The 17120-nt window shown below is 37.7% G+C and overlaps 1 protein-coding gene across 6 annotated transcripts in view; it reads right to left on the bottom strand.

Moving 5' to 3' along the window:
- LOC126094489 (elongation of very long chain fatty acids protein 4-like) overlaps positions 1-17120 on the bottom strand; it is a 45122-nt gene that overhangs the window by 10435 nt on the left and 17567 nt on the right. For all 6 annotated transcript variants that reach the window (XM_049908896.1, XM_049908893.1, XM_049908894.1 and 3 more), the window contains exon 5: positions 9321-9492. In XM_049908896.1, the coding sequence (XP_049764853.1) occupies positions 9321-9492 (172 nt within the window). The remainder of the gene's footprint in view (positions 1-9320; positions 9493-17120) is intronic.

Below are 17120 nucleotides of genomic sequence, written 5' to 3'. Positions count from 1 at the left end.
AATCCAATATGTAGATGACCTAGCATTAATCCTCCAGCCACAGGAAACATGCATGTGCTGCTGATTCTGTGATGCACACTGTTATCCCATCGGATGTAATTTCTGGGCTATTCGTATATTGGAAGTTAGTATTTTCCTGTCAAATCTTTTTGTTGGTCTTGAACATCAGGAGTCACATTTAACACATTCTCAAATCTCACTGTCAACAGAAATGGACAAGTTGTAAAATTTACATCTAAGCAGAAAGAAAAATCTGTAAACATGATTTTTCACTGAACTGGAATCAATCATCTTGTTAGAAAAAGTATATTTACACCAGAAATTGCAACAAACTCACTATACTACATCATATGCAATACAACTAATGTTATTATTTTCAACTACCGTACTGGATCTTACTTGGAAATGAGTGAGGTTGTCTGAAAGTTCTAATGGCAAATAAAATACTACAGTTGTACCCAAATTATTTCTTCAGCAGTCAGACAACAGCTGGGGAATTTCAACAATGGAAAGATCTGTAACAATTTAGTATCACTTGTGAAGCATCAGTGCTGACAGTGAGTCCATATTCTCTACGTCTCAAAACATGCTATATATTCTGGTGATGAGTCTGAAATACTGAATCCAGTAAAGATTCCATAAATTTTGGAAGAGACAATGACAGCTCTGAGGGAAGCCTCAGTGACAACAATGAAGAATGGGACAAAAATGATGGATTTGTAAGTTGGCACGTATGGAATTAAATTGATTATGTAACTTTCCTACCGCTACACCAGCTTTCCCTTTTACTTCAATCCTGGGAGTAAAAATAAATTTAGATTTTGATGTATGTTTTGATGTCGATTCATATTCTGGAAACTGAAACCAACATGTATGCATATCAAGGAAACACCAGTTTGTAAATACAAACTGCAAGTCACATAAGTGTTAGTGAAGATGGAATGAAAGTTTTCACAAGCATTTTGTTATTACAAAGTACAGTCAGTTTACCTGATCAATGATGGTACTGGTGTGCTTTCAATCTGCATCCATGCCAAAAGTTATGAAAAGCACACAAAGTTATTGAATATTTGTGAAACTAATTCAGCTCAGCTTTAGTTCCAGAAAGAAATATTGATGTCGATGAAAGCTTATTATTATTATGCAAAATCAGGCTTGGCTGGAAACAGTGTATACCAATGAAAAGATCTCACATTAGTATACAATCATTTATTCTGTTTGAATCACAATCAGCTTACATATGGAACTTTGTTGGCAAAAGTATACCATGCTTGTATAAGTATATGGAATATTGTATGTCTACCAGAATTGTTTTACATGTATTGGAGTCCCTATTAGACAAAGACTACTGCATAGGAAATGACAATTTTTCACATCATTAGCAGATTATTTGGTGCAAAGCAGGATGGATGTCTATAGAAATCTTTGAGCAAACAGAAAGTAACTACTGACCCATAAAACCTAAAAAGGGAGAAATTGGAGCTTTCCAAAGAGGCAAAGTCATGGTCCTAAAGAAGCAAGAGAAACAAGAAACAATTTGCACTTTTAACACTACACACAACCAATCATTTCATATAATGGAAACAAAAACTGGTGAAGGAAAAACAAAATCTCAGGTGATGAGAGACTATAATGATACAATGGTCTGATCAAGAATTTCTTTTTACGAGACTATGCAGAAACAGCAGAATAAATATTACCAGAAAGTATTTCAGAATTTTATTGACTGGTCTCTATTCAAAACATTTACTATATTCCACAAAAACACAAAAAAATACATTTTTGAAATTTAGAATGGATGTAATTGAAACATTTTTTGAGTAAAATGTGCAAGCATTACCTCAAGATGTACAGTAAGATACAAGTACAACAAAACTTACTAACAATCAATTATTGACAAAATTATTTAATTGTAGAGATAAAAACTTACCAAGTGGTGGCAGAACACACACATAAAAGACTGATGTAATTGACAAGCTTTCCGAGCCAGTGGCTCCTTCTTTAGGCAGAAGGGTATAAGGGGAAGGAAGACGGGTAAAGGAAAAGGACTGAAGAGGTCTATGGAAAGGGATAAATTTTGGGAAAGTCACCCAACTGCAGGTAAGGGGAGACTTATCGTACGGGATGAGAAGGAAAGATTGATCGTTGGGAACTGCATCAGATGAGATTTGAAAACCTGAGAGATTAAAGGTGAAAGTCAGGGTAATATGAGACAGAGATTACAGCTTAAACATCATGCATGAGTTATTAAGAGTGAAATGCTAAGTGCATTGTATATAATAGAGGTGGGATGGGGTGGTGAAAAATAGACAGGAAACACAATGAAAGATGCTGAAAACTAGAACAGAGGGAAGCAAAGAGTAGTTACAGTGAAGAAATGCTGAGACAGAAGAAATTAATGTAAATTCAGGCCAGGTAGGTAGTTGGCACTAGCTCCCGCCTGTGGAGTTCTGAGAAACTGGTGTCTGGGGATGAATCCAGATGGCGTGTTTGGTGAAAAAGGCACTGAGGTCATGAAAGTCATATTGTAGAGCATGCTCTGCAACAGGATATTGCAGTTGATAATTTAGTGGTAATCATTCCAATGTAGAAGGCCAAACAGTGTTTACATAATAGCTGGTATATGATGTGTTTCACAGGTGGCTCTCCCTTTGGCAGTATATGTTTTGCCAGTTACAGCTCTATTATAGGTGGTGGTAGGAGGGTGCATAGGGCAGGTCTTCCAGTGGGGATGGTCACAGTGTTAGGAGCCATAGGATAAGGAGTTGGGTGCAGAAGGAGCATAGGGTCTGACAAGAATATTGCAGAGATTGGGAGGGTGGTGGAAAGCTATTCTAGGTGTGGTGGGCAAAATTTCAGACAGAATGGATCTCATTTCAGGGCACGATTTTAGGAAGTCATGACCCTGTTGAAGTAGCTGATTAACACATTCCGGACCAGGATAATACTGAGTCACCAATGGTGTGCTTCGAAATTGTTTTGTGGAGGGATTAGCACTACCCGGATTGGATGTGATGGTCCAGGAATTCTGCTTTTTAACTGGGCTGGTGGGGTAATTATGTGCAGTGATGTCTGAGATGAGAATGGTGGTGTACTGCTGTGAAGAGGCTGCACCTGAACAAATACATTTTCCTTGGATGCCAAGGCTGTACAGGAGGGAATGTTTGACATGAAAAGGATGGCAACTGTCAAAATGTAAGTACTGTTGTTTATTGGTAGGTTTAATGTAGACAGAAGTGAGTAGCTGGCATTCAGCGAGGATGTCATCAACATCAAGGAAAGTGGAATGGGATTCGGAATAGGACCATATGAAATCTAATTGGGAGAAGGTATTCAGAGATTCTAGGAATTTCAGCACATCAGCCTCACCATGAGTCCATATGGTAAAGATGTCATCAATGTATCTTAAGCAAACCAGGGGCCGATGACTTATGGGTCCCAGGAAAGCCTCCTGCAAGCAATCCATGAAAACATTGGCATAGGAAGGAGCCATCCTGGTTCCCATGGCTGTACCCTTGATCTGTTTGTATGTCTGCCCCTCAGTGGTTGTTGTTGGTAAGCATAAAGGTGATTAAGGTGAGTAGGAAGGATGTCATGGGTTTGGAATCAGGTGGGCACTGACTGAGGAAATGTTCAGCAGCAGACAGGCCATGTATGTGTGGGATGTTGATACAGAGGGAAATGGCATCAATGGTGACAAGCAAGGTGTGTGGCAGGAGAGGGACGGGCACAGATTTCAGACAATCTAGGAAATGGTTGGTATCTTTGATGTAGGAGGGGAGTTTTTGTACTGTGGGTTACAGGTGTTGATCAACTGAGGCAGATATACATTCGGTGGGTGCTTTAAGCCAGCAACTATAGGATGGCCAGGATGCTTGGGTTTGTAGATCTTAGGAAGAAGGTAAAAGGTGGAGGTGCATGGTTTGGGTGGGGTAAGAAGTTCTATGGACTGAGCTGTTAGTCCTTGTGAGGGGCCTGAGGTTTTGAGGAGGGACTGCAGGTCAGTTTGAATCACAGGGATGGGGTCTTGATGGCAGATGCTGTATGTAGAGGTGTCAGACAGCTGGTGTAGTCCTCCACTAACATACTCTTTCAGTCAAGTACTAAAGTGGTCAATCCTTGTCTGCAGGGAGGATACAGATGGAGTCATCAGTTTTTAGGGAATGTAGAGCCTGGAGTTCTGCAGAGGACAGGTTAGGGTCATGTTGTAGGGACCTGAGGAAGGGTGTGAAGCAATGCAGGATGTGAAGAATTCTTGGAAGGCTTGTAAGGGAAGATTTTGAGGTAGTGGTTGTGGATCAAATTGGGGTCGTGATCTGAACTGTTCAAGGCAGGATTCAATGTCAGATTTGCTGACATCTCCCTACCCTTTTTTCTCCTACCCTATGACCATCCCCGCTGCAAGACTTGCACTATGCACCCTCCTACCATCACCTGTAATAGCCCTGTAACTGGTAAAGCAAATACTATCAAAGGGAGAGTCACCTGTGAAATGACACGTATATACCAGCTATTATGTAAGCAGCTATTCCACATTGACATCAATTAGGATGAATGGGCATGACAGAGGGTGTATCCTGGTAACTTGCAATATCCTGTTGCAGAGCATGCTCTACAGCATGACATTTGTGACCAAGGCACCTGTTTCACCACATGCGCCATCTGGATTCTTTCCCCTTACACCAGTTTCTCAGAACTCTGCAGGTGGCAACTAGTGCTACACTGTGTCCTTGGTTCTTGCCACCCACTTGGCCTTAATTTACATTAATTTCTTCTGTCTCAGCATTTCCTCACTGTAACTGCTCTTTGCTTCACTCCGTTTTAGTTTTCTACATCTTTGATTGTGTGTCCCATCTAGTATTCACTGCCCCTCTCCCACCTCTGTTACATACAATCCACTTTGCTTTTCACTTTTATTAACTCATGAATGATGTTGAAGATGTAATCTCTGTCTGAGTATTACCCTGTCTTCCACCTATAAGCTCTCAGGTTTTCAAATCCCATCCGATGAAGTCTCCAAAAATCAGTCTATCCTTCTCATCCCGTACGGTAAGTCTCCCCTGACCTGCAGTTCTGGATGACTTTCTCAGAATCCACCCCTTTGCCTAGACCTCTCCAGTCCTTTTCCTTCACCCTTCTTCCTTCCCCTTCAACCCTTCTGCCTGAAGAAGGAGCCACTGGCTCTGAGAGTTTGCCAATTACAACAGTCTTTTATGTGTGTGTTCTGCTGGTTCTTGGTGAGTAGATGTTTTATCTATCCAATTAAATAAAACTGACAGAAAGGACTTCATATCCCGTATACCTCCTGATCCAATAAAAAGAAACTTCATAGAAGATACAGCATATGTTGTTCCAGAAAAAATGGTGACACGAAAAAATACAGAAAGAAACAATAGCCTGGAGTGAAAATTGCAATGTGGGATTGTGTATGGGACCTTGGTTCAAGATACACCACACAAGGACAAATTAGCAATATGTTTCTCCCATGTTTATAGTGTTGAATGTGATTTTCATATGTTAAACCTCAATTAAAAATCATTTCTACATCCAGGTTTTTTTTTTTTTTTTTTTTTTTTTTTTTTTTTTTTTTTTTTTTTTTTTTTTGCTACATTCCTTTGATATAATTCTTAGAACTATTCTAATTATCAGATAAAATTGGTCCTCAATTTTAAACAGAAAAATTGGAAAATTGGTACAGTTGGAGGTTTAATATGCCATAACAAAGATATCAAACATTGTGAAAGCACACTCTCAAGTGACCTCAACATACTGAATGAGTACTTTTGCAAATGAAGACTCCAACCACACTCTGGAGAACAAAAGTTACAGCATTCCATCTTTATAATAAAGAGGTACATGGGAAGTAACGTGTTATTTGATGAAATCAAAGTTTCCCACAAATATGTCCCTAAATATTTAGATATCGCCCTTGATCAGACACTGTCACTTAACCAGCAATGTGTGAGCATGTCAAAGAAACTTTGCTTAAGAGAAAATCTACTCCACAGCTGCAGAGAAAATGCAATGCTGCAATTTCTCTTGTATACTTAGCTGCTGAATATAGTGCCCCTCCGTGAGAAAACAGTACACAACAGCTCAGATTGACGGATGTGTGAATGAGGTCATGAGGACCATTACTGGCAGTCAGATTTATTTACACTCACTCAATGGTTGCCTGTTTCCTCCCTCTGCATCTGAGATGGAAAGCTGGCACTGTGCAAATTCTTAAGAATATGTAGTCAGAAAAGTATTCATTTCTAAGTAGGGCTTTCCAGAATACACCCTTCCATATGTCTGAAGTTACACAAACCCCCATGTGTGGATCTTTGGGTTACAGGTGATTTTTTATGTAATTGAGAAGTGGGAGGAATGCTGGAATGCTCATCCTTGTCAGAATGCCCACCAAATTTGACACCAAACTGTGAAGATTGTAACGTTTGAGCTTCTCCACCATGAATGGTCAAGACAACTGTGTCCAAACAGGAAAAGGGAGATGTGCCAAATCCTGAAGAAGTGAGAATATTATGAAAGACCTTCATGTGCCTGTGGTGTTGATGAATAGACAGTAAGATGTATTGTAGAGAACTCCAACTCCTGGTCTGAAAGACTTGAATGAAAGACACTCAGTGCTGTGATCTGGCTGTCAAATTTAAACATTAATGAGTAAATTCATTATTTATGCACATATATATGCTGTGTTATGCCATATAATAATAATAATGATCATCATTCACAGGCTAAAATTAAAACCATATGGTCAGTTGTGAAGGAAGTGTCTTGTCAGCAGCACAAGGTCAACAATATAAGGTTAGTTTGCAGTAAAAATATTTATGTACTGGTAAATCAGATATATATGTACAGTATTTAACAATCATTTCCTGAGCATTGCTGGTGAATTAAATAACAATTTAGTTTCTACAACGAGTCTATGTGATTGCCGTAAGCTTAGTGACAACAGTGCATCCTAATTTAAGTTATACAATACAGCACTGAAGATGGTCACTCAGTGACAGAAAATCGATTTTGCGATAGTAAAAAATATACGACCAATGCTGTCTCTTTTTTCAAGTTTATGATTCACTACATTTTTGTTGCTCATGTGATAAAACTTGAGCATCAGGCATACTATTTTAATTTATTACTTCTCTACTACTAAGTCTATTTATAATACATTTTGCAGAAAGTATCCACATATATCACTGAATGTACCTGCAAAATTATATCATTATATGATTCACAGCTCAGGAGTTGTGATGCCATAAACATTGAGATGCGTGAAAAACTAGCTTTTCCTTAAAATGGAGTCCAGATTATATTTGTCCAGTGTTTGATAATGAGGGCACTTAGTGACTTCCAAAAATCTTTAAACATAATTTCCAAGCTTTTCAAAACTTTCTCAGTTACATGTTTAATGTCAAATATTTAACACTTTAACTCATTTGTAAAGTAATCAGACATTCGTAGCTGTTCTGTACATGGGAATTTTGATTCTTTAAGGAATGAGTGGTGTGGGTTCACTGACACCTATATAAAATACTATGCAGTTGACACAAGTTAGGTAATAAGCAACATGCATGATTTCACAAATTGCTCTACCTTTGACATTGTATCAAACAATGGAAAATCAAGGATGGAATGTAACAATATTGTGAAAAGGAAAGTTGCTACTCACCATACAGCGGATATGTTGAGTCACAGATAGGCACAACAAAAATACTGTCACAAATATAGCTTTCGGCCAGTAAGGCCTTCATCACAATTAGATGACAAACACACACATACACATTCACGCAAAAGCAGCTCACACACATGACTGCAGTCTCAGGCAACTGAGGCCAGGTATGATTTACCAGTGGTGTGGCTGGAGTAGTTGGTAATGGGTTGGTGCAAGGGACAGATTTTACGCAGGGACAGTTGCACAGGCAGGAACCTTGGGGAATGTGTAATGTCTTTAGGTTTGACTAGCACGTTACACAGGTTAGGAGGGCAATGGTAGGTGGCAGTGAGTGCTGTGTGGAGGATATCAGAAAGAAAAGATCTCACTGCAGAATTGACTTGAGAAAGTCATAGTGTTGGTGGAGAAAAGTATTAAGGCATTCAAGGCCTTGGATGATACTAGGTGATAATGGGAGTGCTTCTGAGTTTTTTATAAGTGGAAACTATTAGTAGAGGAGTGACAGGAGGATAATGCCTGGGAGATTTGTTTATGAATAAAATCTGTGTAGTTGCAGAAAGGAAAGTCTTGGAGAGGTGTTTAATTATGTACTGAAAGGTTTGATGATGGAGCAGATATTTTTGCTATGGATGCCTGTGGGCCCTCCTTACAGCCTGGCTTCCCTGGACTATGGACATGGGAACTTGCCCTCCCATATATCCTTGCAATTTGCACCCTAATATCTTCCTGGATGCCATCTTCTCTTCTTTTCATTATTTTTTAATTAAATGTATTTTTTATTATGAATCTTTTTGCTGTCCTAATTCTTACTTACATTATTCATCTCTCTTTTCCATAGCCTATCTTTATTTCTCACTCTGTCTTTATCATCTTTGAAGTGAAGCTGGCGCAGTGCTTATCAGTGTGCCATGTATTACTTAGTGTCTCTGATACCTCCACTTTCATCTTTTGTCCATCCTCATTCCTGTTTCACTCACCCTACAGTCTGAGTGGTATGACCTTCCTTCTTATCTTCCTGGACATATCCCTCCTCCTTCCCAACAAAGCATTTATTTGTTTCAAGGCCTTGGTGGTGTGTCACTTTTGCTTTTATATGCATCCATTGGCTGTACTAACATTTTGCCATCTGAAGTAAATACTGACCACCAATTCTGTCTCATAATTCAGCAATATACTAATCTGAATTTTAGTAACATAATCACACAAATTTTCAGTTAAGGGTATCAGACTAATTTGAAATTGGAGTTAACAGAACTTAACTGTCCAGCCACCAGTAGCTGAAACAGTGTACCTGCATTATAAACAATGCCAGCAACTCCACTGTGCTGACACAATTCTATGGCATCTGCGTGGCTCCAAAGAATACAAGTTATATAACTATCTGCTGGCCACATTGGAGAAAATATATAAATAAAATATATATCTGATGCATAGGCTTGGCATATGGGTAGATGGTATTTAAATCAATTGAAGTGTCAGGGAAATACATGAGTGCACACAGATAAATTTTATATTGTGCGTACTTTACAAAGTTCAAAAGACCTGGGAAGAGGCAAAGTGACTCTTGGTATGCTCATGAAGTACCCCCATAAATTTAGCCTTGTAAAAAGATTACAGTTAATAACTGTCATTTTTAAATACTTACTTGAACCACTAGGCACCCACTTAATGCCTATCCACCACAGAGAAAACATGGTAGAGTGATGGTACACATGTAGAAAGGTCAGTTGGTTGTCCTTCTTTCGCAAAATGAAAAAGAATGTGTCACAGAATTCAAGCAGTTTTGAAATGTAGTACCACCACACTGCATTTGCTATCTGGAAGAAGGTGAATAAACAGTTACATAACTAAGTAAAATAATAATAATAATAATATAATAATAATAATAATAATAATAATAATAATAATAATAATAATACAAAAACAACATTTTGTCATATAAAGATGGTAACACAATACATGGCAGCAGTTTAAATTATACTACTTTGTGACAAAACAGTGATCCCAGTATTTTAAAATCTACACACACACATGATCAAAGTACCATGTTCTACATAAATACGTAATGTTATCACTTAATTTTCCTTTTTCTTGAAAACCGAGTTACATTTAAGCAGTGTATCAGAATTAAAGATAACTGCAATGAACCTTAAGAATTATTTGTTCATAACTATAAGCATAATATTTACTCTATAATAGGCAAATGTCAGTAGAGTGAAGAACAGCTCTCATCCACACTCCTCACAAAACAGGCTTCAAAAAGACCCAAACAATTACATATGAATATCACTGCAGGATGCAGGATAAGATTCTTTCAAAAGTTTTTCTCAATAGAGAAGAGCTGCATTTGGACCCACAAGTGACTTACTTTTTTTTTTGGGGGGGGGGGGGGGGGGGGAGGGATACCAGGGAGTGTTCAGAAAGGGTAGATCATACTCTGAACAAATACTGAAACTCAGAAACATTATGGCATATAAAAAATCAAGTACAAAGACAGACATAGTTTCCATCATTGATTTCAAGATGATGTTTGACTCGATTGATAGAGAATCTCTAATATCAGCAATGAAAGAACTGGGTTTGGATAAGAAAACAACCAACATAACAAAAGCCACTGTTAGAAATACATTTTCAAAAGTGAAATAAATGTAATGAAGTACCAAACCCAATTGAAATAAAAAAAGGATTAAACAAGGAGATAGTATTTCCACATTATTGTTCAGTTGTGTACTTCAGAAAGCAATCAGAGAATGAAACGAAAATATAAAGAGTGGAATAAGACTGAGCTGAAAAAAGAAGAATCTCAAAATCAAATGCAGTGCATTTGCAGATGATCTGGCCCTGTTTGCTAAAACAATGGAGGAAGCAAAGGAATAAATCTTTGAACTAGAGAAACAAGCATATAAAGTAGGTCTTAACATTTCCTTTGAAAAAATTAAAATCATAGTAATTAAAAAACAAATAAATACCCTGAAGTCTAAGAATAGAAAATAAAAATAGTAAAGAATTTAAATATCTGGGGGTATGGATCTGTTGGAATGCAACAGAATGTAGGGCAATATAATCTATGAAGAACGAACTTGAATTAGCCTTCCAATTGAGAAAACAGATTACAACAAGAAATCCCTTTCATGGGGGTCCAAAACTAACCATTGCCAAACAATGATCAAGAAGAAGTATTGTATGCAGCAGAAACACTAACCATGAATCACACAGGCCAGATATAACAATTGGAACTCAAAGAAAGAAAAATTTTAAGAAATATCATAGGAAAAAAAACATCAGGATGATAAAATAGTATACATAAAGGATGAAACTCTCTACAAAACAACTGAAAAACTCACATTCTATGCAATAAATGAGACTAAATTTTTATGGACATCTTTCCAGAATGGACTCTTAACAGATTAACTAAATTAATTTTGAATTTCTTCCATAACCACATAACAAAACCTAAATGGTTTACAGAAATTGAAAAAGACCGTAGAGAATTAAAAATTACAGAAAGGTCATTACTCTGTAGAACAATGCAGATAAGTACCATACTAAAAAAAGATCCAAGTTCAAGTTCCAAGACAAAATTATAAATAAAGTCAAAACTCATTACCTCAGAAGAGGAGAGGAGGAGGAGGAGGAGGTGAGAGAGAATGAAGAAATATTGAGCATAAACAAAGGAACAACATATAAAGAAATCGCTGATTCATTAGGCTCCAAAGGGGGTGAAGTGAAAGAAGAAGAAACAGAAGAAAGCACACTGTGTTCCACTTTGTTTATTACAATATTCTGGGTCCAACTTAATTACAAGCTAGGTGCTGAAAAAGAGTGGAAATTTTTAATTGCAAGTACAAGGTGGGCAATGGAAACAAATGATTACTGGACTAATTGACTTGATGTTCACTATTATATTTGTATACTTAACAGTTAAAATCTTAAGGTCCCATGACACTGGGGACATTAGAAATTTATTTATTTGGTTGTTATTGTTTAGTCTCATGTTTCTTATGATATACAAAACATACAAGATATACGACAATATCATCTAAACACATTACACAGGATACATTAGAGAAAATAAACACACAAAAATGTTTCATACCTTTCTTATAAAATTGGTCACGTTAAAACAGAAGAACATTTTGTCAGCTAATCAAATATTTAAGGTCTTCATAATACAAATAAATGAAAGCCACTAACTGTAAAACACTATTAAGCAGCATTTACACTAAAAGGTACTTCACTGTTACAAATAAGTATAAGAAATACTTGAAATACATATAAAAAGTAAAAGATCTTCTCAGCTTAAGAAAATGTACAGGACAGCAAAAATATAAGGTACTCATATGAGATACAAGTACTTAGGTATAGACTCTCCCCATTTATGCCACTGACTAATGCAGTTCCCATTTCTCTGCATGTACTTGTCAACAGAGTAGAAAATATTTTTGCTAAGTATATCTTTAACATTTTTCCTAAATGTGCTTTTCTTCTTTCTTATGGTAAAGGGTAGTTTGTTGTAAAGTAACCTTCTCATGTTTCTTACTTCAGCAGTACAGCATCTGCTCACTCCTTGAACTGTTACATGACTGTCTCCAGTAGTTCTTTTATTATATCCATCAATTTTATTGTGTTTCAAAGAGGTATAAATTTTTCTGAATGAGGCATATGGCTACTGTAATACAGATGCAGGGAGCTGGCAATATGTTTAGTTCCTGAACAACTGGTTTGACTGTTGTTCATGAAGATATACCTTTAATGATTTTTATGATCTTTTTTGCATTAAGAATACTTTTCTGTTGATGCCACACAGAAAGGTAGGCCACATGGAAGTTGTGAATGGGCTAAACCACAGTATGCTGTTTTCATTGTATTAATGTCACAGGATTGACCAAAACTTCTGGAAGCTTAGCAAAGGCTGCTTCATTTATTTAGCAGTTTCTCTCTGTGTGCATCCCACTGCAAAGAATTATCAGCCTATCCACCCAAGAATTTAGAGAATTGACAGTTGCTCAGTTTTACTGTCTTCTATTTCTACTGGCAATGTGTGGGTTGGCTGTTATCTGGACAGACAGCATAACAAGTGTGCTTGTTTTCTAGTAATCAATAATGATCATTTTGAAGAGCCAGGACAGTAGTCTGCTAATACCATCAGTGAGCCTAGTTCTTCTTTGGTGAATTGATGTGCCATGGAACAACAAATTTGTATGATCAGCAAAGACAACTAGAGGAGCATCAGGCAGATTGAGAGTGAGATCATTTATAAAGTCAAGAGAGAGAAGGGGTCCCAATACTGTACCTACTGAGTCCTGCAGCACACCACAGTTGATCAGATCTTTTTCTGCTCAAACTTTTCGTTTAGTGATGACTGATTTCTACCAACTGTTTCAAATAAAATAACACTGGGGCAGTTGCAATTTAAAGGTATGTATGACTACAGTTAGATACATGTAGCAAAAAAAAATGTAGGGTTGCAGTAAGTGACTTTGTTCCACTCTTGGACAATATAAATTGTTTACCAGGGGTGTTAAAACAGGTCATAGAAATAACTATCAATGGCTACAAATGCTTTGTGTCTATAGTCCTATTTAAATTAGTTGGTGTTTGACAATGAGTGGGCTGAACTGCTCCCACTAACAATACAACAGTGTTGGCTGTATTGGCATTGCTGGCTCCCAAGGTTTTGTATTGTATTGTATTGTATTTATTGGTCCAGTAAATCTTACATGTACAGTACAGCGCATCAGATATTGGACAGGTCAAAGTATATGTTACAATTAAAACACTTTAGAAACTAGAAAATTATGTTCACAAAATTTTACAGCACTTCATGCCACCTTAACTGTGCAAAATATTGTATCTGCCAATTCTGAAGTAGCAAACTTTTCCAAATGCCAAACTTTCATCTATCTCAAAAAGAAATATAAGTCAGACATAAATGAAAATTGTAAAAGATTTTTTTAAAGATACTTTTAGAAACTATATAAGCCTGTATCATAGTGAATTTTGCCGTTTTTACATAATTTCTGTGGGAGATATTTGTTATGAGCTATATATTAGGGAGGGAGGGGAGGGGAGGGGAGAGGAGGAGCAAAGGTCTTTTTCAATGTTTATACTTAACAAATGCAGTGTGATACAAAACTTATTACAAACATTTATTGCTGAGTGGGATACTTTGGTAATAAATGGAAAAAATGCATTTCAATGAATCCATGGTTTTTGAAATATGATGTGATAAATTTGAAACTGTTTTCTATCAGGAAAGATTCAGCCATTGTGGAACTGCTGAAAGTCTTATAACAACAACAGCAGTAACACTGACAGCAAATACAACAATAGCAGCAAAAACAGCTGCAGCTTCAGCAGCATCAGAGTAACAGATAATACTGCACAGGTATAGTAACAATGAATCCTGCTACAGCTGCTGCTTCTTCAACAACAACTGCCACTGTCATAATGGTGAAATGATATACTTATACATAGATACTGTGCAATCAATCATATGGTGCATGGTGGAGGGTACCCTATACCAATCATATGGTGCATGGTGGAGGGTACCCTATACCAATCATATGGTGCATGGTGGAGGGTACCCTATACCAATCATATGGTGCATGGTGGAGGGTACCCTATACCAATCATATGGTGCATGGTGGAGGGTACCCTATACCACTACTAGTCATTTCCTTTCCTGGTCTACTGAAATAGAACAAGGGCAAAACGACTGTCTATATGCCTCCATATGAACCCTAATTTCTTGTAACTTATCTTTATGGTCCTTACACACAACATATGTTGGAGGCAGTAGAATTATTCTGCAGTTACCTTCAAATGCCAGTTCTCTAAATTTTCTCAATAGTGCCCCTCAAAAAGAATGTTGCATTCTCCCCAGAGATCCCCATCTGAGTTCCCGAAGCATCTCTGTAATACTTGTGTCTTATTTGAACCTACCAGTAACAAATATAGCAGTCTGCCTCTAAATTGCTTCAGGGTCTTCCTTTAATCCAAGCTGGAATGGATCCCAAACACTTGAGCAGTACTCAAGGACAGGTTGCACTAGTGTCCTATATGTGCTCTCCTTTACAGATGTATTACGCTGTCCTAGAATTATTCCAGTAAACTGAAGCTGACCATTCACCTTACCTGCCACAATTCTCTTACCTACCGCAATTCTCACATGTTTGTTCCATTTCATATTGCTTTGCAATGTTACACCCAAATATTTAAACAACACGACAGTGTCAAGCAGGACTACTAATGCTGTATCTGAACATTACAGGTTCGTTTTCCCTACTCATTCACATGTAAATTGCGTTTTTATATATTCAGAGATAGCTGCCATTGATCACACTGATTAGAAATTTTGTCTAAGCCATCTTGTATCCTCCTACAGTTGCTCAACTTTGGCACCTTACCATACACCATAGCATCATCAGCAAACAACCACATATTGCTGCCCACCATGTCTGCCAAATCATTTATGTACATAGAGAATAATGGCAGATCTGTCACACTTCCTCGGGACACTCCTGATGGTACCCTTGTCTCTGGTGAACACTCACAGCCAAGGACAACTGGGTTCTGTTGCTTAAGAATTCTTTGAGCCATTCACATATCTGTGAACCTATTCTTTTGTGTTAGCAGAAGAGCCAACATCGGGTTATGAGTGGAGGCTGAAATGCACACATTTTAGCTCAAGCAGGCCAGTGTGAGGAGGAAAGAACTATACTGACGTGAGGTCTAGAACATGACAAGGAATGAGAACTCAGAAAGCGGACGTAATTAGTTTGATACTTAACTTTAATCCATTAATGATGAACATTGCTCTTGACGGTACATGATTCACAATATTATGTGTTCAGAATACATTCTTGAAGATAGGCATTATAGTAACTGAATATGGCGCCTTGCTAGGTCGTAGCAAATGACGTAGCTGAAGGCTATGCTAAACTGTCGTCTCTGCAAATGAGAGCGTATGTAGACAGTGAGCCATCGGTAACAAAGTCGGCTGTACAACTGGGCGAGTGTAGGGAGTCTCTCTAGACTAGACCTGCCGTGTGGCGGTGCTCGGTCTGCAATCACTGATAGTGGCAACACGCGGGTCTGACGTATACTAACGGACCGCGGCCTATTTAAAGGCTACCACCTAGCAAGTGTGGTGTCTGGCAGTGACACCACATATTCCATATGCCCATACCTTCTTTATTAGCCTGCATTGAGGCACTGTGTCAAATGCTTTCCAGAAGTCTAGAAATATGGACTCTGCCTGTTGCCCTTTATCCCTAGTTTGCAGTATATAATGTGAGAAAAGGGCAAACTGAGTTTAGCGCAACTGATGCTTTCTAAAACCATGCCGGTTTGCAGACATACAGTTCTTGGTCCCAAGAAAATTTATTGTATTCAAACTAAGAATACATTCAAGGATTCTGCAGCAGGGATATTGGCCTATAGTATTGTGGGTCCGTTCTTTAGCCCTTCTTATATATAGGAGTCACCTGTACTTTTTCCAGTTGCTTGGGATGTTGTGCTGGGTGATAGCTTCATGATACATGCAAACTAGGTCAAGAGCCAAATCCATAGAGTACACTTTGAAAAGCTGAATTGGGATTCCATTTTGACAAGGTGAGTTATACGTTTTCAACTCTCTCAGTTTGTTTCTCTACGTCAGTGATGATTATTACTGCGTCATCCATACAAGAGTCTGTTTGATGGTCAAATAATGGTATGTTTGTTCAATTCTACTGTATGAATAATTTCTTGAACATGAAATTTAAAACTTATGTTTTTGTTTTGCTATCTGCAACTGCCACACTAGACTGGTCAACAAGTGAGTGGATGGAAGCTTTAGACCCACTTAGCGATTTTACATAAGACCAGAATTTTCTTGAGTTCTCGGCCAGACCTTTTGTTGAGGTTTGACAGTGGTAGTAGTTGTATGTTTTATGCATAGATCTTTTCACAGATGCACAAATCTCTATTAACCTTTGCTTGTCATCATTTCCACATTCTCTTTTGAACCAAGAGTGCAACAGCCTCTGCTTCCTCAGCATTTTCTGAATCTTGTTATTAAATCATGATGGGTCTTTCTCATCCTTAATCCTCTTAATAGGCACATAATTTTCCAGGGCATGATTTACTATCCGCTTAAACTTTACCCATAATTTCTCTACATTCATGTTATTGGAACTAAGTGATGTCAATTCACTGTCTAAGTGAGATGCTAATAACTACTTATCTGTTCTAGCAGAAACACTCTCCTAGCCTGCTTAACTAATTTATCAGTTTTTGTAGTCATAGTTGCTGTAATTACATCATGATCGCTAATCCCTGTTTCTATACTGATGTTATCGACGACATCTGGCCTATTTGTAGCTACAAGATTTAAGATATTTCCATTGCCTGTGGGCTGCCAAACTACCATCTGCAATGAATCAATCATAGACATCTGAGT

The sequence above is a fragment of the Schistocerca cancellata genome, chromosome 8, assembly GCF_023864275.1.
Source record: "Schistocerca cancellata isolate TAMUIC-IGC-003103 chromosome 8, iqSchCanc2.1, whole genome shotgun sequence".
Classification (NCBI taxonomy): Eukaryota; Metazoa; Arthropoda; class Insecta; order Orthoptera; family Acrididae; genus Schistocerca; species Schistocerca cancellata.
This window is presented reverse-complemented; position numbering and strand designations above follow the sequence as displayed.